Raw genomic sequence first — 25,468 nt, 5'->3', positions numbered from 1 at the left:
AATGGCTTAATTTGTTCTTGTTTCAATATTAACAACAATAATCTCGACCTTAGATTAATCCTATTTATGTACATACGTGATTTTAAATCAGCAGGAAATTATGGAGTTGGAGGGGTAAGAATGTACGTATTCCCTACTATGTCTCTAGTGCACCCGTTCAAAGTTGTGCTGTATCAAATTACTGCAATGTTTCTGCTGAGAATCGCGCCACATTGAATCATAAGTACGTACGTTTAAACATGAAAATTCTCGATTTAATTATCTGTATTTTCTGTATAGATCATAAGAAGAATTACTAATGACTTTCAGGTCAAGCAGTGATGAACCATCATCAGGTGCGAAAATCATTATTTCCCCTTAATTTAGTGTTATTTACATTTCTTTTATTCTATTCCTTTTAATTTTACCATGTTTTATTTTCTCTTTATTTAGTGTGGTTCGTAGTTTGGATTCTGGGTATACTTGGTTTATCTAGCGCTGCAGTCTACGACCCTTTTAAGGGGTATGTAATACAGCTTATTTTTATCCTCGTCAATATACTTCCTTTATTCGAAAATAATAGTCACATAGCATTGTTACCCTGACCCTTTATAACTAAGTAGACTGTAGACTTCACGATTTGCTTAGTTATATTAATTAAAGGTTTCTCATACTCCGTATTTAGTAGACGTGACTATTATTTCCGAAATTGATAAAGTATTACTTGAATGATAAGCTTCTACTTACTGATGATTAGAATTTTGTATGTAATTGCACAGGGTGAACGACAAAATAGAAGCAAGAAGAAACTCGAAAAGGTTTAAGCTATATCATTTCAACTCCTGAATTTAAAGTCCTAAATGGGGCACATAGTTTTTGTTTCTTTTAGGATTGCATTCTTTTCGCGTAATTTTTTTTTATTTTATTTTTATCACGAAGCATAAGTTTTTATAAGAGTTGATAAGTTAACATAAAGCGGCCTTGAAATTAATATAAGTTAAGAAATAATTAAGAATTTTTTTTGTGGCAATACTGATTGATACTAGTAATAATTTTGTTTATACAGGGAGGAGATGAATGCACAAGTAAGAAGGTCAGGATACATTTTTGATCAATAACCTTGACGATTACTTTACAGTATACTTCAATAATGTCTGATTAAAACTCATTGTTTTGTGCCAGGGAAGTTGAAGCGGAGGTCCAAAAACTCAGAAGTGATATGACAAAAGAAATCGAGGCGAAGATCCAAAGGGAAATGGAGCTGAATCAAAGGGAACAACCGGCCAATGAAGCACCCGTCAAAGTCTCATGGGGGAAGGCTATTGTTAGAGCATTTTTCCTGGACTACTAGGGACTCTATTGGTAGTAGCAGTGATTTGTTAGATTTTAAGGAAACAGAGGAAGTACTGCGTAGAATTACAAGACTTAGAGTCATGACTGTCCATGAGTAGATTTGAGAAGAGGATGTGTTTTTGAATACTTAGTTGTGGCATGATGAGCAGATTTGAGAAGAGTCGAGGAATTGCCTAAAATATCGACTTCATAGAGGGCAAAATGTAATTCGTGTCTCGTTACATTTTGCCCCTGTTAGTTGCTGAATATATTACGCGAATAAAATGCTTCATCTGCAAGCAAAACTGAATAACAATAACAGATTAACAATAACCTTGATATTGAAACTTTCATTGGATATATATGTTAAAGAAAGGCATTGCCCACACAATTGTAACAAGACTTGATAGGAGAAACGGAAGCCATTATTTACTTCCGTAAATGTAAGCTGAAAACTTGAGTTTTTAGTTCAAAACACCACCCAAACCACATTTTTACTGTACACAAATTACAAGTTTATAGGATTTTGATGCCTTGCACTTGCAAACTCTCCAAGGAGAATGTCGGACAAGCTAATCAACCTGTTAAAATTCTTGACAGCTGAAATTTTTCGGCTGAGAAGCTGCAAAGGAGGCAAAATCTTTCGGACAAGAGAATCACTGCATTGCCTTCTCCTCAATATCAAAACTCCTGTTTTAAGACCTTTTCTGGGGAGGGCACGCGTCATTCAGTATCAATTCATTGCTGCACAAGGTTTCTGATTATTTTGCATCTCTGCAATCCCTTTTTGCTTCTAGGGTAGTGCCCTCTTTCAGAGCCTCTTGCGCCTCGTTTTCCATTCCAAGGGCAAAAAGAGCAGAAGCTTGAAGATATGAAGCAATGTGCCATACAGGTGAAATCACTTGAGCTTGCATTGCATCTTCTAAAGCTTCCTGTGGCATGTCGCTCATAAGATGTGAGAGACTGCGGCGTGCAAGGACTGTTGGAGAAATCATCCCACCATCAACAAACTGCACATGGTGAAAAGGGGCTCAGTTAGTAAGGCACAAGTTACCAGTGTACATGAAATAGAAGATAAAACAAAATTAAATTACGCAGTCAGGAGCATAAAACAGGTCTTTGGTCATCAATTTCGGCAGAGCTACTCCCTCCATCCATATTTATTCTCTGGTTAGGCTGTCATGCACTTGTATATACACAAAACAATAACTAGGAGGGTGTGCCAACAGCGTTTGATTCAGAAAAAAATTAAAGTTGATCAGAGCAAAATCTGAGTGGTTAATTGGGAAGTAACCCCACTATCAATTGGGATTGGATTTGTCAATCATTTCATAACGCTTTGAACCCAACAAACATTTTTTAGTTTTTTGAAGAAACCCCAACAAATTAGTAAGAGATCAATCAGATCATGTAGGCTTGTAAAAGAATATTAATAAATGTGGAGAGTTGTAAAAAGGAAAAATAGGATTTCATTAGGACATCCAAAAAAAAGTAGGGTGGAAGATAACTCTGGGATGAAGAGAGTAAAACTTAAATTCCTAGGATTTGGAAAATGTTTAAGCCATCTAAGTCTTAACCACTGCGACTCAAAAAAAAAAAGAAAAAAAAAAAAAAAAAATTCCTCCAGAGCATTCTTGAATGAATGAAATAGTCCAGCAAAATCTTCCTTCCTGGCCATATATCCCAAGCTACCAAGTTTGACAGCAGAAAACAAAAACTTTTCAAGATTCGATATTTACACCATCATATAGGTGTATCAGTAGCAATAAAACACATGAAACAAATAATTGACACATACTCATGGTTCACACTCAGAATTCCTATCTGATACACCAAGAAATGGCCATCAAATCATGCTAAACATGTAGAAATCATCAAACATGCTAGGAAGGAAAAATCCACCTGTGTGTATCGTTCTATTGCTGACTTAAAATCTTTCTGCTTGAAGTTACTATCACCTTTCTTCTTTGATTCCAAAGATTGCTGCATTTGGTCAGTCCACATCTGAAAGGAGAGCTGCAGTATATGGAAATCCATGATAAGCTACTCATCAAGGATATTTAAATATGCATATAAACAGTCATTAACTCCACTCAGAAAAGGATAGTAAAATGGATTAAATTCAAGCCAAATAATTACCAAACAGAGATACAGGCTTTAGAAGAGTTTATACTGTTTCCAACCAAATATAATTTTAAGAAATTATACGCTCAAAAATTTTAAATTGATTAGATTGCCAAAATATGCCAGGCATACTTTGAATGAACTTGAGAACAAACTCTTGACATGACTGACAACACAGTCCATACCCATCATTTGGGTCTATTTGGATTTCAAAGCAAAGAAATAACCATGAGCTAGACTTCTCCTTATTTCAGGAACAAATCATGGAGCTGAACATGAAGAAATGTTGATACGTGCCCTATTATATCAATTGCCTAATAAGAGCACTAAGTGATCTGAAAAGTTTCATCGACATGGTACATTATATTTATATGTTATGAACTGCTAATTTTTAACAAGCAGTTAATAGTCTCGTGCATATAGGCTGGTTGAAGGTAAAGCTGCATACATCATGACTTCCCACTGTTGTAATTTCTCATACTACATCAAATGACAATTACAACACTGATATTATAGATTCAATCTGCTGTAGATAGACTAAATAAAGCAATTAATTGAATTGCCCTGAAGAGCATTACTTTAAAAAGGAAATATATTTTGCCATTACTACAAAGTATCTAGTGCAAAGACTGAGAGTAGAGACAGCAGATGACAATTAAATCAAATACTTCCTCCGTTTTCTTTTACTTGCAACACTTCCCTAAAATGGAAATGTCACAATACTTGCAACACACTATAAAAGGAAAGTTACTTTAGGGAAAAACTATACTATTTCTCTTATTTAAAGCACATGGTCCACTAAATTACACTCCTAACAACCACTCATCCCACTTTAAAGTGTATTATATCATGTGAACCCCACATTTCTTAAATACCGTGAAAAAGTGTGTGTTGCATGTAAAAGAAAACGGAGGAAGTATAAAATAAAAATAACCACAAAATCAAACCTCGTTTGCCACTCCTTCATCATCTTTATAACCAATTGACTCCAAAATTTCATGAATGGCAGTCAAGTCCCTTCTTGCACATGCCTCACCCAGAGCAGATAAAGGCAAGGACGATGCACTGTTAGGGATACCCATTAACACGTGAGAAGGAGCCTGCATTGAATTGATAGAATTAAATTACGATATCATGGAACTTGCATTAGTGGGTACATCTAAGTATGTAAATGTTGACACAAAGACCAGCAGTCCAGCACAGTGAATGCAGTGGCAGACTGGCAGCTTAACTTAATTTATGGAAAAATTGGGTGCGGGACTGCAATTTGCTGCCTAGTTCTGTGAGTTTAGCCCAAAATATACCACTTTTGCGCACTAATTTGCAATTTCCATGGGTTGTCAGTAAATAACAAATATCCCACTTATAAAATAAATAAATCAAGGCATTTGGCATGTCAGGGACAGATTAAGCAAAAATTTAACAATTGCCAAATTACAACTTAGAACAGGAGAATGGAGGGCATTCCAAGAACAGTAAATAGTAACTGACCTCAATTTCCTTCTGAAGAGGCGTCAAAGCTGCAATCAGTGATCTAGTGTTTGGCCGCTCTTGTGGTTCATAATGTAAACATCGGGAAGCAAGTCGCACTAACTCAGTACCATCATCATTAGAAAATTGTCCTTCCAAGCAGGAATCAGTCAGCATCTGAAGATTCCGATCCCTTATCAAGTCTAGGGCCTATACATATGCGTAATGTATAAGATTCAATCAATCAAAGATATTTAACACATTTCATATCAATCCTAGAGACTTTTCAGCAATACACAGTGGTTTAACATTTTATTCAAACGATAAATTTATGTATCCAATAATCCAACTTATTCATGCAAACATGATCATTGCATTCCTTACCCACCGCATTTCACAGAAACAAGTTAGACAAAATGTCATTCTACAAAAGATATAACAGATATCTGAACAATAATGAAGAGGAAAGAGGTGAATACTTACATGACTTGGTGGAATATGCTTTCCGCTAATAAGGTCAAGCAACAGAGTTCCAAAGCTATATATAACACTCTCTGGTGTTATTCTCCCTACAATCATAAGATGATACACAACAATAACTAAATTAGTGACCTCTAGGTAGATTACCTTCAGCTCCCACATTGCTACAAAATATTAAAATAAATCCGATATCCATGTGCAGGATAGATATATGGTGTGCATATACCTGGAAAATATCTACACTCTCTCCACCAAAAGCATTGAAATTCACTATAAACAAAGTTATGAGATGTCTGAACAATTGCAATATTACTCTGAATGTTAAATCTCAAATGTGGTTGTGAGCGCAGTAATGGTCAAGGACGCAAGGTCCCACATCTGCGAGCAATGTGGATAGTCTGTGGCTGTTATGGTCAATTATCACAGTTGCGATGTAGTGATGTGACCAAATATATGTAGCCTAACAGCATACTCTATTACGGTAATTGTTTCCTAAGTTCTATCCTCCCCCGCATTAAGAACTTAACATTTTGGGAAGGGCTCTGTTCAGACCATGGTCAGTTAAATCATAGTAGTTCAGATCACAAACATAAAACAAGCTTCCAACAGGAATTTCAGTTCAACGAGGAAGATAATTCCATTAATACACTTTGAGAGAACTAAATAGTTATTAACTCACAAGAAAAAGCTCAAAAAAGTTTTTACAAAAATAAATCCTTCGTCATATATATTTTACTTTTTTGTTTTTATTCTTCACTCAGTTTTTGGCACATGCAGTCTAGTTCATCGGTAATTATTATTTGTTTGCAAACGCTTAGCTCATAATTGGTATGCTTTCAATGTGACAAATCACATGTAGTTGTTCTCAATATCCTAGTAGTCTACTCAATTAAAGAAAAAAAATCCTCTGATAGAGAAAATCCAATTTGGTGAAAACATAGTTCTTTTTTACCCTTTTTGCTTACTCCGGTTTTGATTAATGACTTAAACCTTAAATAGTTCTGCACATGCAAAACGGCTCAACATATACAATACCAAAATTGATATAGCCAATGTACTTGGGAGTTAGGAAAAGCAGACTCCTAAAGCGCCTTAATTTCAACCCTTGTCCTTCAAGCAGCGTAAAGCAGAACAATATTGCTAGGAACTAAACTGAAAACCAAATTTCCTAATCACCCATTAACCCAAACTCTTCCATTGCAACTCTTCCCAAGTTCAACATGTTATTGAGCAGCTAACCAAGATATCAAACCTAAAAGAACAATAATGTCTAATATTGAAAAGAAAACTCCACAATAACAACTCCCAATTTGAAAATGGGATATGACGTGAGTCTTTCCATCATAATAGAAGATAAGTGAAAGAGGAGAGGGAAAAGATCATAATTTACCAGTTCTCAGATACTCTGGAGGAGTAAATGCCAGATTTGTACTATAACTTTTCCCATCTCTGCTATTTTTCATCAAGCCAAAGCAAGAAAGCCTGGGATTACAATCCTGCAAGTTTTCAATAAATGATTTGGAGAATATCGAAAGAAATACCAGTACGATGAATTAGATTCATAGAATAATGACAGAATATCAAATGGTGATTTATTTACCCCATCAAATAGAATTCTGTAAGCATTGAGGTCATGATAGAGAGACCGTCCTCTGCTCGTACAATATTCCAAAGCTTGAGCAAGATGTAGGACAACCCTCAACCGCATTGCCCACTTCATTGGCTGTGCATCCCCTACCAAAGTGAGTAACAATGAACAATTAAAAATACATAAGAAAAAAAATTAACCCTAATTTAGGGAAGAAAATAGTCTAGCAGGTGGCATTGCATACAATGGGTCTTTATATAGCCTTAATTGTGGAGACAAGGGATTTAAACCTAATTCAGGTTAAGAATGTAAGGTGAGAAGCAGTTTTACAGACTTTCAACATAGCACAACCTTCATTTTGAGAAAAAAAAAAAAAAAATCCATTAGCTCTAATAAATTAACAAGCACGTAATTAGCAAGAACATTTATGAAGCTGCTAAATCATCCTTATAAGAAGATATGGGGAAAAGAGGAGGGAAGGGGGCGGCATCAATGGGTACAGGCCAGATGAGCTTGAACCAGAATATTGCATATTTGCATGACACTTTTATCAAGAACTATATGTAAGCACCCCACAAAGCTCACTAAAGCAACACAGCCACACAGGCCACACACTTACAATGGAAAAGATGTTTTGCAAGGGTACTGTTGGGCATGTACTCGGCCACAAGTAGCCTTTCATCATTTTCACAACAACAGCCAAGCAGATTTGCCAACTTCTGGTTACGCAGCTGACCAACAGACCGAGCTTCTTCCTGAATATGGGAAAGAATGACCAGGAACACGGATTCAGCAAAGCAATATATGCTTATATAACAATTCTAGCTAGGAAAGTTAAGATACTATCATATGAGGGGTAGTAATATTCAATCGCATATAATAACTCAAAATGAGAAACTTAATAGTAATAAGAAAATCACACCTGAGATCAATAAGAATAGTGACTGTGCAAAAGAAGATAACACAAAGGAAACTAAGCTAAACTAACACAAAATATACACACTGAAACTTTTTCCACGTAAATGTCACATACTCCGTACAAACTAAAAAGCTTATTGCAGACAAGGAGGGCACAGACAAGTATATCATATTAGGTGACAATTGGACAGATAATCTAAAGTGACAGCAGAGCATCTGATTCAAACAATCAACTTTAACTCTTCATTATGCTACAAATGAAAACAATCAATACTCCGGCTAGGGTATGGACAGTTGACACTTCAATTTGGACAAGTGGACAACACAATGGAAAAAATTTCATAGTATAGATAGTATAGCAAAATAAAAACTTGGAAAAGTACCAGTGTGGCAATTTCTAACAGTGATACTTGAGTCCAGACAACATATCTTATATGACCTTGGTGAAGGAGTGCAATTTCAAATGTGACTTTTGGAACAGATTGAAATTGGACTCCTTAACTAAGCTCTAGGCCAAAATTTTGTTTTCAAGAAATAAATAGAAATATATATAACCTAAGCCATTAATTCTGAGCTAACATAGTGCCACCATAAACAATTCAGTAAGTCTTCTCTCTCAAGAAAGTAACTTTATAATCAAAGAGAAAACGAGAGCAGATAAAAGGCATGCCAATCATCTGGTAATTCACAATGTACATTAGATTAAAATTTCAAACATGAGCACCTACTAAAGCATGAAAAAAGTCCAAGAACTACTCGTATGAAAGGTAAAGCATGGTAGGTTTGCATTGAAGGGCGATAAGAGAGCATCCTTACCAAAAATTGGCGAGAGTCAGGCCATGCACTTCTATTAAAACGCTTAACGACAATTCTTGTCTGGTTCTCTAGTTTCCCTTTATACACCACATTTGGGGCCTTTTCACCATGTTCAGACACAATGTTCTCAACTGCAAAGCCTGATGTTGCATTTTTTAGTTGTTCATATGTGAACTCACGGAATGTGAGTAACCCAAGTCCATTATCATCCTCATTACCTGCCCCAAAACATGATCACCAATCAACACAGAAATTCTCCAAAATAAACACACACAAACACATCAAGAAAATGACTATGCTTAAAATGTTGAGAAACTGCTTGACCTACCAACATCAGGAGCCTCGAGCACTGCTGTCTTATTAGGTGAACCTAAGCAACACGTTCCGAGTTTAGACCCTTGAGATCCCATTTCTCTACAAAGTTACCTATAGCACAATCAACAAATATACTTTTATAGCATCATGCATTAAAAAGATAATTATTCTAACATGAAAGTGGCGCTTCAGAATTATTATCAATACAGTATCCTAGTTAAATTTTCACCTAAAGCCTAAAGGCTTCTAATAAAGATAACTCATAAATTAAAAAGTTTACTAATGCATGGTAAAATCTATCTTTCTATTTTTCTCTCTTTCTAGTTTGTCCCATCAAAATAGCTTTTCAACTGTCACTAAATCGATTAAAGCAACAATATCATATAACCTAAACAAGTAAAAATTATATAGATCAAACAAAGTAATCAATAAATCTAGCAACCTCACAGCCATTTTCTAGTAAAATCCAAATTACAAACAAACAGAATATTTTTCTATAAAGTTGAGGAAATGCTCACCTTTTACACACACAATCAACTTGGACAGCTTCTTACTCCTCAATTCAGTCAATAGATTAGCTTCTAACACTTCCAAAACCCTAAAAAAACATGAAAAAATATCAACAAATCATCACACCCAGATCCAAATTCCACAAACCCAGAAAATTCTGATCAATTTTAAACAAAATTCAATCCAAAAAATTAAAAATTGGGGGTACCTCAAAAATCAAACAAAGCCCACTAATAAATCAACTTAAATAAACCAAATTGGATCAGATCAAGCAACTGGGTCATCAAATTAATAAGTGGGGCATTGAAGATACACCCAAATAACAAAATCTAAGGAAAATCAAAGGGTTTCAGAACATGAAATCAGGGAATTTTGACAAGAAAATTGGAAGTATTGTCCAAATACATGGAATTTGAAGAAGAAAATAAAAGGGGGGGTCAGCCAATCAATCAATCCAAAATTTTGAGAGTAATTTAGAGTATACTAAAGTGACTCCATTATTAAGAGGATAAAATGGGTTTATGTTTAACAATTGAAGCATAAAAACAGTAGAAGAAGACTAGTAGCAAGAAAGTGGCTGTAATAATTTTAGGCGTTGATTTAATAACAGAACGGCGCCAGATAATAATTGAGATTTTGGTCAATTTTTCTGAATTGGGAGAAAAAATAAATAAGATGAAATGAAAAAAATTGGAAAAAAGAGAAGAACTTTATGGGAGTTGCACGTGGGTTGCACTCATACTTGAGATTCGGATCATTATTCTCTTTGAAGGTTAATGGCTTTATTTAAGGCTACTTTTGCATTTTGTAATAATTAACTTTTCTCTAGGTAAAAGGCAAATAGGGAACTTAGGATTTGTGAAAAAAGATCTTATTCGTGCAAGGTGCAACCTAGTGCTAGTAGCTTGTAACCTATAGCAAATGGCATTGATGATTCAATATGTGGTCACAAGTTAGCTTGGTCTAACGTGAAAAAATCACGTCATAATTAAGACGGTAGATAAGTTATTGAGGAATGAGAATATTGGACTTGAGACCAGTTATTCTTTTTAAGATACATGACAACATATGACATGATAGAACATACAAGTAAAAATTAGTGAAAATTGGCTTATGCACGACATGACATAATCAAACAATGCTTAAAAATCCTTAGTCACCATTTTTCAAAATTTTGACACATCATGAGACATTAAACAGTTTCTTTGAATTCCTTGAATTTAAAGCTTCAAGCTAATAGGTTTTCTTGGTGAGTTTATTTTGATTGATCCATCACAAACAGCCTTTGTTCCTTGCGGAAGTCTAATGGACAACATTTTGCTATCTCAGGAGTTACTAAGGAATTCTCATAGGGAGTCCCCCTGCCCTAGGTGTGCCATCAAAGTGGACTTTCAGAAAGCCTATGATTCTAACAATTGGAATTTCATTTTGGATACTCTACATTGCTATAATTTTTGATCCATTTTCATCCAATGGATCAGGACATGTCAGAACCAACCCCTATGACCGCTATCAAAGAGAAGCTTTTTCCTATACTATAAGTCTATAGTTGGCTTGGACTTGGACTAGATCTATCAAAACCTATGACACATTAGCTCAACATGAGGCACAACTTGATACAATACTCCGTATTACACAACACACGACCATCTTTACATATTTTATGTATGAGGTGAGTTAAAATATTAAGTATGACTATGAGTATAAATGTTGATCTAGATTCTAGTATACAAGTATGTTGCCTTAAAAAAAAAAAAAAAAAAAAAAAAAAGGTATACAAGTATGTTGCCTGATCTAGGATTCAAATCTTACCAGTGTGAATGTACTTAAAACTGGTAGAAGTAAGGATCTCCTCACCTTATTATCCAGCATGCAAATGCTAAACTAAAAAAAGTTGTGAAGTTTGATAAGGATTCTCCCTATCTTTACACCCAAAAAAAAAAAAAGGGTTTCGGTAAGTTATTTTCGTCTAAATAACGTATCAATATAACAATTTTAGAGTTTATTAATGTTTTTTTTTCCAAACTTTTCACCACAATTCTCCAATGCCTCGCCCCCTATGTATCCCTAAACATATCTCGTGCATTAGAACATGTACACTATAGTTTACTTTGAATTTTCGAGATTAGGTCAATTCAAAATTTATTGTTATGAGGTGGTGTGTTATTTTCTTAATTCAAACAACATGAGTAATGGAATTCATGGCCTATTCTGATTGAGCTGAACAAAACTAAACTAAACTGAATTGAATATTTTATGAGAGAAGGAAATTAAGAACTAAATTGAACTAAATATTTTATGAAAAAAAGAAATTAAGAACTGTACTGAACTGAAAATAATTTGAAGAAAACGTGCCCTAAATGTTTTTAGGCTACAAATTTACCATCATTAGTTCTTCCATTTATCATTTATTCAATTATTCCAATTTTTTAAAACTCATATTACCTCTCAATTTCGTAAAATTTAAGATTGATATAATAATATAAATGAACAAGTTCTTAATTTGTTTTTCTTTTTTATTTTTCCAATGTAAACATTGTATACTGCGCGTCTCTAAGCATTACCAAAAATAAAAAAATTAATCGCGATACCAAACAGAGTCTTAACTTAAGGATAAAAAATTGATCGCGATACCAAACGAATCTTAACTTAATTGGTCAAGGTAAGAAGAAAGAAAAATTTTGGTTGGGCCATTTTATGGCTAAGTTCACTTAGTTGGTGGCATAAAGAGAGTTGACTGGGCCTGGCTACTCGATGTCTAAATCGTCTATGGACTATGGTCAAAATCCAAAACCTATTCAATTAAACCACAAATTTGGGATTTAGGGTTCTTCTCTCAGTTAACTAGCAGAAGTTCGTTAACTCGTATAATTTCAAATTTTGAAGACGGAAATTCTTTGCTAAAGATGTCGAAGAAAAACAATCTTGCTACTCGCAAGAGACAGCACGATTTCGATATGCGAAGTAATTTTTCATCTTTCTAATTTGATTTCATTGTCAATTTAATTAGGGTTTTGCTAATTGAAATTTCCCGGATTGTTGCTGTTTATCAGGAGAAAAAGAGGAGAAGGAGAAAAGGGCGAAGAAGCTTCATGCTAATAAGCACAAAATGAAGGTAAGTAGTATTGATTTTGGAATTTGATTGAATACCATGTCAATTAAAACTGGAAAATCAAGTTTTCTGGGTTAATGTTGTAATTTGTCGATTGGATTTGTAATTTGTCATGTGTAGGTTGATGGGAGTGATAAGAAGAAAAAGAAAACGAGTAAATTCTCAGTAAAGAAGAAATTGAAGACCAAATTGTCGGCGTCGGCGAAAGCTAAAGCTCAACAAGCTATGGAGCTTGATGATTAAGGTTTGATATATTATTTTAGCAATGCCAATATGATTTTATTTGCAATGAACTGATTTTTTCAATGCTTAGATGAATTTTCATATGGTTTAATTACTTTAATGTGGTTGCATCAAAACTTAAATTCAATGTAATTTATTCAGTTGGTCTATCTAGTGACAATGCTGTAATCAATAATTCAATACTACCTTGGTGGTTTAAAAAGGTGTTATAGACTTATTGTAGGTCTTATGGTTCGTAGTCTTCGTACGGTGGACGTTAGCATTGTTAGTTTAATATAGATACTATAGTGACAATGGAACTATCTAATGAGTGTTGGGCTGCTTATATCGAAAGTGAATTGCCCTATCGAAATGAGTTGGTTACTAGTGGACAGTTTTTAAGATACATAATCATGCTTGCGAGGTTGAAGTATAGGAAGAGAAATTTCTAGGGAATGCAATTAGCATGGTGGGCTTCCTGCAATCGAGAATTTTCTACGTAACAATATACTTGTTTAGCTTACTTGTACAACAAATGTGCTTGATCCTTAGAAATATATAATCAGGCACGAGAGATGGTAGCTTCACATTGGCTGGTTCCATTTGTGTCTATGACTCTACAATGCTTGGTTAATGTAGGAGGTCATATTAGAAACGATAGCTTTCAAGCATTGGGCAACTATCTGTTCTGCATCTTTGCTTGTCTCTGTTTTTGAACAAATGAGGTTAAATTAGTAATGAGGAATAATTGTTTCATTTTTAAGAGAAAATCAGGTCAAAGAGTGCTCGTTTATGAATAAAGAAGTAACTTACCTTAGCCATTTGAATTGGTAACTGTATCATAGGATTTGGCTTTTTACGGCCTGTAGGCTGTAATGCTGTTTCCCACTTATTTGCCAAAGACATAGATTAATTTGGGTTATGCAGACAGCAGAGATGTAGAGGGTTTGCCATGCTAATTATGAGAGAAAATCTTAAATTAATGTTTCTAGTTGGGGAATAATCCCATTTTATCAGAGATATATGCATGGAGCATTTCATGTAAAGTAACAGTATAAGAAGTAAGTAATTTCTAGTTGGGAAAATCTATGATCTTGTGCAGAAGAAGCCGTTAAGCTTGTTAATTTTGCTACTTATCGGCTGTCTCCTCGCAATAGTTCGATTTGTTGAATAATTATATCAGCCAAGCTGGGTTATGTTATGATTTCTAGTTCATGTAGTTTACTTGCATTATATTTGCCTCGATGTTTGTCACAATCTTTAGCAAACAACGGATTATGGTCAATATCCCTCTGAATATTTTTCCATCTCTTTTATGCAGGTTGTTAATCTTATTTCAACAAGGGCACCCGCGGATTTCTTCCCTATAGGCTCTGGGTGATCATTTGCTTGTTTTGGAATACAATTATCCATTATAAAGATTCAATGTGACTGCACCAATTGTTTTGTTTTCTGTAGGCTGGATGTATTTATCTTACTTTTTGCTGCTGTTAATAGTCATGGTCTTTCGATAGAGAATTTTATGCGTATTTTTCTGGATTGTTCTGCTAAGTTATAAAAAATCATTTTCGTGTACCCTCAATGTTCTTCAGGGTTGTCAATTATATCCAGACATATAATTAGTTAATTACATTTCCTTTTGCATGTCTAATACTATAGCAATACAGAGTAATTTAGCTATGGAGTATTTACATAAATGTTTGAGCGGGATTCTCTTGGCCATAAGTGTGATATTTCGAAGTTCTCAGGATTCATGCTTCAATTTTCCAAAAAAGGAAAAAAATTATTGGCCTTTTTTTTATGCTAACAGCTCCAGAAATTTATATTATGTGAACCAAAATAGTGGTGATTTTGGAAGTGGATTGTGAGGTGAGATATAAAGAAAGATGATGATTCTGTATTTTTATTGCACACAAAGATCATATTGTAAAGATAGATGATAGTTCAACCAATATGTCATAAATTGTTCTTTAAAGATAATATTGTTTGAAAGAATTGAAACGACATGATGGAGTAGTGTTTTTGTTTATTACAACCTTTTATTGTGTAACATAAATTAGTGTAAGGCGATATTCAATTTTGTAATTTTTTTACCTTCGCCCGAAATAAAAATTGCTGAGATGTATACTATGGTCCTAATACCCTCCAAGAATCCAATTGGGTCGGTGGAACCATCAAATATACCCTTAAACGGTCACAACTTGAAGTATCCCTACCACGGACGTTTTATTCGTTCACAACTTGAAATGATTTCGTAAACTCAATCCTACTACGGACGTTTATGACAATATATAATGATCATGTGTGGTTTCAAACGGAATTTTATGATCCCGAGATGTATCCCTTAGGTCTCAAGGCTTTTCGCCATCGGGCTTCGAAACCTCAAGATTTCCTCAAAAAGCGTGAATTATAACCTTCAATTTTGTAATTTTTTGACCATTTTTCGCCTGTAACTAAAAATTGCCAAGATGTTTACCATGGTCCCTAATACCCTCCGGGAGTACGATTGTGTTGGTGGAACCATCCAATATGACCTTAAATGGTCATTTTACCCGTTCATAACTTGCAGTGATTCGTAAACTCAAGCCTACCACGGACGTTTATGACAACATATAATGATCATATATGGTTTCAAACGGCATTATATGACCCCAAGATGTATCCCTTAGGGTCTCAAGGCTTTTCGCTACCGAGCCCCAAAACCTCAAAATTTCCTCAAAAAGCTTGGATTATAGCCTTGAATTCTGTAATTTTTTGACCTTTTTTGGCCCGGAAATAAAAAATGCCGAGATGTTTACCATGGTCCCTAATACCCTCCAAGAACCCAATTGTGTGGGTTGAATCATTCAATTTGCCTTGAAACGTTCAATTTACCCGTTATCAATTTGCACCGATTTTATTAACTCAAGCCTGCCTAGGACGTTTATGACAATACATAATGATCATATATGGTTTCAAACGGCATTATAACCTTGAGATATATCCCCTAGGGTCTCAACACTTTTTGCCACCAGGCTCTGAAACCTCAAAATTACCTCAAAAAGTAAGGATTATAGGCGTGTAACAGTGTAACACCGACTAACTCTCAAGTAACCAACAAATATGACTTAAAAGCACTGAAATCTTACCTAAATACGGAGTTATAGCTCTAGGCTGTGCCTATGCATAATTGGGGTTAGTTGTGCCTGTTAGGTATTATGGCCAAATGCTTATCATGTCGAGCTTATGTGTGTTTTTAAACATAAATGTAGCCTAAGCATGACCCATGACCTAAATCACGCAATGACATTTTAAAGTCAAGTTATATCGTGCCTACTCATCCCTATAGTTGGTTGTACCTTATCTTTTTAGATGGATTGTATCTTACCTTGAGACAGCCCCGTAGTAAACCCATTTTCATCTTTAATTTAACCCGAACATCCGATTTGACGACTATAGTAGAGACTAAAGACCACAGAGGAAACACATGATCTACAAGCACGGGTTGATAATTGTTTGAGATGGGGATTGTGGTGGGAGCACGAGGTAAGGTTCTAAAAAGGAAGAAAGAAAGAAGTGGATGATGATTGATGATGAGATAAAACTCACAAAAGAAGAGCTAGTTTATCCACAAGAAAATTAAATAAATTAAAATAAATAAAAATACCCATTTTCTTTTCTTTCATTTTTCTGTTACCCAAAAAAAAAAAATTAAAAAATTAAAAAAAATATAAAAATATTTGTAGTTTTGGATAGACTACATAACAGTATAACACTACACTCCAATTTTCTCTCTCTTTCATTCATTCATTCATAATCCCGCCGTAGTGGAAATGAAGTGTCATCTTCAACCTCACAGAATCACATAATCTTGCTAAAATCCATCCTTTTTTCCTCACTTTTTATCATTATTATAATTAAGATTGATGATAAAATCTTCCTTTAATCAAAACCACCTACATTCTACCCACTTAAAAAACTCATCTTTCATTAATGGCGGCGCTTGATCATTTACAACTCTAAAAACCCAGAAATTTTCTTATATTTTCTTCAATTTTAACCCCTTTTAACAATTTTTGTTATGTTATTCTAAATGGGTTTTTGTTGTTAATGGTGTAGTACAAGATTTGGTTGGCTAATTATAGGTATGTTCTGTTAACTTTATTAATTTTGATTATTTAAGTTCTCTTAGTTAGTTAGTGTAAGGTACTTTTGGAATTTTGTTTGGTTGCTTTTATTATTATTTTATGGCATTGCATGTCTGTTTTAATTAGTAAATAAGTAGATGTGTTGTTACCTAGTATGAAGTTTTGTTTGTGCTGCAATTTTCTACAAAAAAATTGTTAACACACTCTTTGAAAAAAGCCTGGAACTTGACAAGTTTAGACAACTAGTAGCATGAATTGCACAATAATTACCTAGATCCAAATTGTCCCATGTAACAATAGCATGTCACATTTCTGAATTTAATTGTAACATAGTTCAATTATTATTATTTAGTTTTGTTAGAGTTTTCATGACTCAACTCACAAGTTTCTGAACTTTCTTTGCTGAAAATTTCTTGTGCCTTGAAAACAGGAGTTGCTGTTGTCTAGGAAAATTAAGCACATTGTAGTGTATTTATGTGTCTGAACTGAAGAAACAATCAGTTTTGTTATAAAGGTTGCTTCATAGTTTCCAAGCCGCCTTAGATCAAAGAGGTGAGGAGACTACTTAGGTTGAAGTTATATATTTGTGAAGTTGATTGGAAGTTAAGGGTGTTCTCAATTGGGGTTGTGCAAGCATCTTTTGATTTGCTGTGATTCTGTCATTCTGTGAATTAAATGCATGGAGAGGGAACCTATGCCAATGTCAGGACCAGGTGGCTTTTATATGCAAAGAGGATTGGCCGGGTTACATGGGCCGCAAGGTGTCCATTCATTGCCTAATTCCGGGATGCCTTTCCAATCAAATGTCGGGGGCTCTTCAGGACCGAGTATGAGGGTGGAACCCTCATCAACTGTTCTATCAGATGGCCGTGGTGTGGGTGCACCATCATCAATGCAGGCGTCTGCTACACCAATGCGAAGGAAAAGAGGAAGGCCTCGGAAATATGGAGTTGATGGGAAAATGTCATCAGACCTCTCCTCTGTATCAGCTGCCCCTAGGATTATGAACACCTCAACTGAGAAAAGGGGTAGAGGCCGGCCTCCTGGTAGCGGGAGAAAGCAACCATTGGCTCCGTTTGGTAAGATTATTGACTTTCTCAGGGAATGACAATGACATGTATTGTTTCTGATTAGCTTTTAGCAATTTGGCCCTAGATGGGCCAATGATGACCATAATAGATTAATGGTGTATTGTTATGCCACTTGATGCACTAGAATGCCTGAACTCGCCTAGTAATAGCAATGTTGTGTTTTGAGCATATGGTAGTTTGAGGGTGGGTTTATACGCCATAACTAGTGTAATTCATGTCTATGAGTCACCTCTTAAGACTCAATGGCTTGGAGAGATGAGTGCTAAACTATGATAACCTGTGCTTGATGGTTCCAGTAATGTCCATTGTATCTGTGATATCAATGTCACCAGTGATCTTGGTTCCAAGTCCAGTACCTTGGTTTGCCTTTTTGCATATCTGCTTTTGAAGCTTATTCACTTTCAAAATCACAAATCCGTTATAATGTTCCAAATTGAGATACGGAGTATTAGCTAGTATAAGTTGGTACTTTGGCAAAATCTGCTAATCTGTAACAAGCATAGCGCTGGCTTGTCCATGGAACTAGTTTGTCATATTGATATTTGTCTATGTTTCATGATCTTACCAGGCAAATTTGTGTCTGGCTCAGCTGGTGTGGGCTTTACTCCTCATGTTATTCAAGTTGCAGCAGGGGAAGTATGCTATCTGTCTCTATTATACAATAATCTTATTTTTGTACTTGGCTTTGAGAAATAGATTGATTATTTTCGTACCAGAAGCTTACTGTCTGCCTCTGTTATGCATATTCACAAAGTTTGTATTAGCTATAAGTTTTTCAACTCAACTAATGTTATTAAGAAATTTGCAGCTTCTATAAAATGAACATAATCTGCTTGCTATCTGACATGTGTTTCAACATTGCCCAGGACATTGCATCAAAACTCTTGGCATTTGCGCAACAAGGGCCTAGAGCTGTATGCATATTGTCAGCAAATGGTGCTGTCTCCACGGTGACCCTACGACAACCCTCAACTTCTGGTGGTACCGTCACATATGAGGTTTTACCACATGATTAGTTGCAATATTTTGTATTATTTCAAACTCATTGTTCTTACGCATATTCTGAAGCCCTTAAAACCTTAAATATGGGAGACTAAGTTTGTTTTGGGAGAATCCAGGCGAAAAAACATAGCCATAACCACCCTATTTGCATTATGAGACAGTTAATGGATCTTCTCACCAAGGAACCTTGGCATCATTAGATTTGTTACTGCCCTTACAAAGTTCCAATAATCTATCAGGACATCGCGTGCTTGCAAATTCAGCTGACAACCCATTTTGTTACTGTGGTTGTTTACATTAGAATGCTTTGACCTCACCTAAAGCCTTAAGCTGTTCTTCAAATCTCTTAGTTCTGAAAATTGGTTTGTGTAGGGGCGCTTTGACATATTATGCATGTCAGGATCTTTCTTGCTTCTTGGTAATGATGGTTCTCGTGATCGAAGTGGTGGTGTGAGCATTTCACTTGCAAGCCCTGATGGTCGTGTCATTGGTGGTGCCATTGGTGGAATGCTTATTGCAGCCTGCCCTGTTCAGGTAAGCTTACGATCTTTGTTATCTTAAACATAGAAAAAGCTTTGATGCATGAAAGATCTAGAGTAAGTGATGTCTGTTTCATTCAATAAAATATAAAGCTCTTTTTAGAAAACAGAAACATAGCAGTAATTCTAAGTTGAAAAATTTAGGTAATAGTTGGGAGCTTTTTATGGACAACTCCGAAGACAAATCCAAATATCAAAGAAGGAAATGAAGGTGGTGAAGATTCAGAGCATTATTCTACTATTGACAATACGATGATGGCTCCTCCAAGTGGTCGACAGAGCCAAAATTTATCGTCTCCAACCTCTGCGATGGGTGCATGGGCTAGTCCACAAACGCTGGACTTGAGAAATTCTCATATGGACATTGATCTGATGCGTGGATGAAAGGGATAATTATTTCTGTAAATATCTTCTCTCTTTTGAAGCTACACTAATTAATGTCTAATCTAACTATTGTATATCAGCAGCTCAACCCAAAGAAAGGAGTAGGGCTCATTTTAGGCTTGATACTCCCTTATTTTGACATGGAAATCATGTTTATGTCATTCTTACAAGGCACTGAATACTCCCGTATATGTTAGGTTTTCTTAACATAATTTTCTTTCATCTGCCAAAAACCTGCCTTGGATAATGAATATTTCGAAACATAGTACAGACTATGGAGTACGAGTATATGTTTGATGCTTTGAGCTATGATGTTGTAATTTATGCCATAGTATAAACGAGAAATGCTAGAATCTGATTTTTGGAAATCGAGCGGTGGTAAGGTTCATTTTGTGCATCTCCAAACCTTACCAACCCGGTGGTAATTAGTGATTGTCTGGTTGTTAGTTTTGTTACAGTCAAAATGTAATTACTCATTTAATTGACCAACATACTCAACTTATACTGAACTTAATTCAGGCATCAGTTCATACAAGATTAAGATACGTAATATATTTTACTTACATGTATAATATTATGATAGCAATAAACTTTAGCTTAGTTGAACCTCTTATGCATACATTAACTGTGCATTATTAGTAGTACTAATTGTTGATTAACATGATTGAAACAACTCAACTAGTCACTCAGAGACCAAGTAATTTGCATCTGACCATACTGATCTGAGTCCTCTGGCACTCCGAGGGCGCTCCAAACAGCCTTAGACGCATCAACAACATTGTTCTTACAAGGCACTTGGTACCCATGTTCTTCATCACACCCATTTCTGGAGTCACACTCATCCACAACCTTCGCCCTTGTCGTCTGCCCATTGCCATGGATAATGATCTCCTGGAGGCAGCGTGACCCCCCGTTGTACCATCCTGTTGACAGCGCAACTACAGGGGTATCGTCAGAATGGTAGCTACCGTCACACTCCGAGGGCCCACCCCCATCCCCGCCCTCAGCAAAGCTGTTTAGAGTCAGCACAGCTTGGGTTTGGGCAGTAACCGGGGGTGAGCAGTCATAAGTATTGTATGACTGCCCAGCTTCGCAGCAGTCGGCTTCATTGGGGTCACACTGGCCGCCACCGGTTCCAACCAGGGGCTGGCCTGGGTTGCAAGCTTGGGCATGGGTGGTGTGCAGGAATTTGGTGGAAATTGTGAGGAGCACTACTATAACAGTATAGTAGTAGAAGCTTGGTGTGCCAGTAACAAGTTTTTTCATGATTGATAGTGGTGTTTGTGATGCTTAATTGTGCCCTTAACTTGGTATACTTATAGAGATTTTAGTCAAGCAATGGTACATTATTAGTGCTACTATTTATCGTGGTTTTTGGGTTAGAACTTAGAATAATAAATTGAAGTCAAAGTCTATGTGAGTTATTTATAGATGTCCTTTATATACTAAATTTTGGTCATAATTGGCTAGAATAATTAGTCAAAGTCTACGTGAGTAATACTTTGCATTAATCAACCGATACACATCTTTGTCAGCTATAATCCACACTTTTTGAGGAAATTTTGAGATTTCGGGGCTCCGGTGGCAAAAAGTGTTGAGACCCTAGGGGATATATCTCAGGGACATATAATGTCGTTTGAAACCATATATGATCATTATATGTTGTCATAAAAGTACGTGGTAGGCTTGAGTTTACGAAATCGGTGCAAGATGCAAACGGGTAAAATGATCGTTTCAGAACATATTGGATGGTTTCACCGATCCAATTGGAATGCCGGAGGGTATTAGGGACCATGGTAAACATATCGACAATTTTTATTTCTGGGCGAAAAAAGGGCCAAAAAATTACAAAATTGAAGGCTAATCCACGCTTTTTTAGAAAATTTTGAGATTTCGGGGCCCGGTGGCGAAAAGCCTTGAGACCCTAAGGGATACATCTCGGGGTCATATAATGTCGTTTGAAACTATATATGATCATTATATGTTGACATAAACGTCCGTGGTAGGCTTGAATTTACGAAATCACTACAAGTTGTGAACGGATAAAATGACTGTTTAAGGGCATATTGGATGGTTCCATCGACCCAATTGGACTTCCGGAGGGTATTAGGGACCATGGTAAACATCTTGGCAATTTTTATTTCCGGGCGAAAAAAAGGTTAAAAAATTACAAAATTGAAGGTTATATAATCCACGCTTTTTGATGAAATTTTGAGGTTTCAGGGCCCGGTGGAAAAAAGCCTTGAGACCCTAAGGGTACATCTCGGGGTCATATACTGTCGTTTGAAACCATATATGATTATCATATATTGTCATAAACGTTCGTGGTAGGCTTGAGTTCACGAAATATCTTCACATTGTGAACGGGTAAAATGACCGTTTAAGGGAGTATTGGACAGTTCCACTAACCCAATTGGACTCCTAGAGGGTATTAGAGACCATTGGAAACATCTCGACAATTTTTAATTCCGGATAAAAAATGGCCAATAAATTACAAAATTGAAAGCTATAATCCACGATATTTGAGGAAATTTTGAGATTTCGGGGCCCAATGGTGAAAAGCCTTGAGACCCTAAGGGATACATCTGGGGGTCATATAATTCCGTTTGAAACCATATATGATCATTATATGTTGTCTTAAACGTCCATGGTAGGATTAAGCTGACGAAATCACTACAAATTGTGAACGGGTAAAATGACCGTTTAAGGGTATATTGGATGGTTCCACCGACCCAATATGATTCCCGAAGGATATTAGGGATCATGGTAAACATCTCGGCAATTTTTATTTCCGGGCAAAAAAGGTCAAAAAATTACAAAATCGAAGGCTATAACCACGCTTTTTGAGGAATTATGAGGGTTCGGGACCCGGTGGCGAAAAGCCTTGAGACCATATGGGATACATCTTGAGGTCATATAATGCCGTTTGAAACCATATAAGATCATTATATGTTGTCATAAACATCCGTGGTAGGCTTCAGCTTACGAAATCGGTGGAAGTTGCGAACGGGTAAAATGACTGTTTTAGGACATATTGGATGGTTCCACCGACCCAATTGGACTTCCAGAGGCTATTAGGGACCATGGTAAACATCTCGTCAATTTTTATTTTAGGTGAAAAAAGGTCACAAAAATTACAAAATCGAAGGCTATAATCCACGCTTTTTGAGGAAATTTTGAAGTTTCGGGGCCCGGTGGCGAAAAGTGTTGAGACACTATGGGATATATCTCGGTTTCATATAATGCCGTTTGAAACCATATATGATCATTATATAATATCGTAAATGTCTGTGGTAGGCTTAAGTTTACGAAATAACTACAAGTTGTGAACGAGCAAAATGACCGTTTAAGAGCATATTGCATGTTTCCACCGACCCAATTGGACTCCCGGAGGATGTTAGGGACCATGGTAAACATTGAAGCAATTTTTATTTTCGAGCGAAAAAGTCCAAAAATTACAAAATTGAAGGCTATAATCCACACTTTTTGATGAACTTTTAAGGTTTTGGGGCCTGGTAGCGAAAAGCCTTGAGACCCTAAGGGTACATCTCGGGGTCATATAATGCCGTTTGAAACCAAATATGACCATTATATGTTGTCATAAACGTCCGTGGTAGGCTTGAGTTTAAGAAATCACTAGAAGTTGCGAACGGGTAAAATGAATGTTTAAAGGCATATTGGAGTGTTCCATCGACCCAATTTGACTCCCGAGGATATTAGAAACCCATGTAAACATCTCGGCAATTTTTATTTCCAGGCGAAAAAAGGTCAAAAAAATTACAAAATTGAAGCCTATAATCCACGTTTTTTGAGGAATTTTGAGGTTTCAAGGCCCGGTGGCAAAAAGCCTTGAGATCCTAAGGGATATATCTTGGGGTCATAATATGCCGTTTGAAACCATATATGATCATTATATGTTTTCATAAACATGCGTGGTAAGCTTGAGGTTATGAAATCACTACAGGTTGTGAATGGGTAAAATGTCCGTTTAAGGGCATATTGGATGGTTTCACCGACCCAATAGGACTCATAGAGGCTATTAGGGACCATGGTAAACATCTCGGCAATTTTTGTTTCCGGGCGATAATAGGTCAAAAAATTACAAAATTGAAGGCTATAATCCACGCTAATTGATGAACCTTTGAGGTTTCGGGGCCAGGTAGCGAAAAGCCTTGAGACCCTAAGGATACATCTCAGGGTCATATAATGCCGTTTGAAACCACAAATGGCCATTATATGTTGTCATAAACGTTTGTGGTAGGCTTGAGTTTACGAAATCACTTCAAGTTGTGAACGGGTAAAATGACCGTTTAAGGGCGTATTGGATTGTTCCGCAGACCCAATTTGACTCCCAGAGGATATTAGGGACCCATGTAAACATCTCGAAAATTTTTATTTTCGGGCGAAAAAAGGTAAAAAAAAACTACAAAAATGAAAGCTATAATCCACGCTTTTTGAGGAAAATTTGAGGTTTCGGAGGCTCGGTGGCGAAAAGCCTTGAAACCCAAAGGAATACATCTCAGGGTCAGATAATGTCGTTTGAAACCATATATGATCATTATATGTTGTCATAAACGTCCTTGGTAGGCTTGAGATTACGAAATCAGTACAAGTTGTGAACAGGCAAAATGACTGTTTAAAGGCATATTGGATGGTTCCACCGACACAATTGTACTCCCGGAGGATATTAGGGACCATGGTAAACATCTTGGCAATTTTTAGTTCAGGGGGAAAAAGGGTAAAAAAAAAATTACAAAATTAAAGGCTATAATTCGCGCTTTTTAAGGAAATTTTGAGGTTTAGGGGTCTGTGGCGAAAAGTCTTGAAACCCTAAGAGATACATCTCGGGGTCATATAATGCCGTTTCAAACCACATATGGCCTTTATATGTTGTCATAAACGTCCGTGGTAGGCTTGAGTTTACGAAATCACTACAAGTTGTGAATGGGTAAAATGACCGTTTAAGGACATATTCGATTGTTCCACCGACCCAATTTGACTCTCGGAGGATATTAGGGACCCATGTAAACATCTCGGCAATTTTTATTTCCAGGCGAAAAAAGGTCAAAAAAATTACAAAATTGAAGGCTATAATCCACGCTTTTTGAGGAATTTTGAGGTTTCAAGGCCCGGTGGCAAAAAGCCTTAAGACCCTAAGGGATACATCTGGGGGTTATATAATGTCGTTTGAAACCATATATGATCATTAAATGTTTTCATAAACATCCGTGGTAGGTTTGAGTTTACGAAATCACTGCAAATTGTGAACGGGTAAAATGATCGTTTAAGGGCATTTTGGATGGTTCTACCGACCCAATTGGACTCCCAGAGGCTATCAGGGACCATGGTAAACATCTCGGCAATTTTTATTTTCGGGCAAAAAAGGTCAAAAAAATTACAAAATCGAAGGTTATAATCCACTTTTTTTGAGGAAATTTTTAGGTTTTGAGGCCAGGTTG

General features: G+C 36.1%; 4 protein-coding genes across 5 annotated transcripts; 2 read left to right on the top strand and 2 right to left on the bottom strand.

Annotated features, from left to right (window-relative positions):
• Positions 1–1,650: 1,650 nt before the first annotated feature.
• LOC145613130 (serine/threonine-protein kinase BSK3-like) lies at positions 1,651–10,189 on the bottom strand. The gene is made up of 12 exons (XM_081668195.1): positions 9,741–10,189; positions 9,541–9,620; positions 9,036–9,133; positions 8,708–8,925; positions 7,593–7,728; positions 6,986–7,119; positions 6,776–6,881; positions 5,389–5,474; positions 4,927–5,115; positions 4,383–4,535; positions 3,214–3,327; positions 1,651–2,321 (listed from the first exon to the last, which is right to left on the bottom strand). The coding sequence occupies exons 3-12, from the start codon at positions 9,115–9,117 to the stop codon at positions 2,073–2,075; spliced, it is 1,467 nt and encodes a 488-aa protein (XP_081524321.1). The 5' UTR covers positions 9,118–9,133; positions 9,541–9,620; positions 9,741–10,189; the 3' UTR covers positions 1,651–2,072.
• A 2,121-nt stretch (positions 10,190–12,310) lies between these two features.
• On the top strand, positions 12,311–14,441 carry LOC145615419 (uncharacterized). The gene is made up of 4 exons (XM_081670492.1): positions 12,311–12,496; positions 12,586–12,647; positions 12,765–12,888; positions 14,188–14,441. Exons 1-3 carry the CDS (start codon positions 12,439–12,441, stop codon positions 12,885–12,887), a joined length of 243 nt encoding a protein of 80 aa, XP_081526618.1. The 5' UTR covers positions 12,311–12,438; the 3' UTR covers position 12,888; positions 14,188–14,441.
• A 2,178-nt stretch (positions 14,442–16,619) lies between these two features.
• LOC145613286 (AT-hook motif nuclear-localized protein 11-like) lies at positions 16,620–20,297 on the top strand. 2 transcript variants are annotated; one of them, XM_081668366.1, is made up of 6 exons: positions 16,620–16,990; positions 17,701–18,072; positions 18,653–18,720; positions 18,951–19,082; positions 19,459–19,620; positions 19,770–20,297. In XM_081668366.1, the coding sequence occupies exons 2-6, from the start codon at positions 17,718–17,720 to the stop codon at positions 20,007–20,009; spliced, it is 957 nt and encodes a 318-aa protein (XP_081524492.1). In that variant the 5' UTR covers positions 16,620–16,990; positions 17,701–17,717; the 3' UTR covers positions 20,010–20,297. The 2 variants fall into 2 exon arrangements, with proteins under 2 accessions (XP_081524492.1, XP_081524491.1); XM_081668365.1 differs by having other exon boundaries at positions 16,622–16,990; positions 17,424–18,072.
• Positions 20,298–20,485: 188 nt separating this feature from the next.
• Positions 20,486–21,369, bottom strand: LOC145613288 (putative ripening-related protein 1). Its single transcript, XM_081668367.1, has one exon. The coding sequence runs from the start codon at positions 21,273–21,275 to the stop codon at positions 20,688–20,690; it is 588 nt and encodes a 195-aa protein (XP_081524493.1). The 5' UTR covers positions 21,276–21,369; the 3' UTR covers positions 20,486–20,687.
• Positions 21,370–25,468: the final 4,099 nt, after the last annotated feature.

The sequence above is a fragment of the Chenopodium album genome, chromosome 25, assembly GCF_948465745.1.
Source record: "Chenopodium album chromosome 25, dcCheAlbu1.1, whole genome shotgun sequence".
NCBI classification, from domain to species: Eukaryota; Viridiplantae; Streptophyta; class Magnoliopsida; order Caryophyllales; family Amaranthaceae; genus Chenopodium; species Chenopodium album.
Note: the sequence above shows the minus strand (reverse complement) of the source record. Positions and strands in the feature narration are given on the sequence as shown.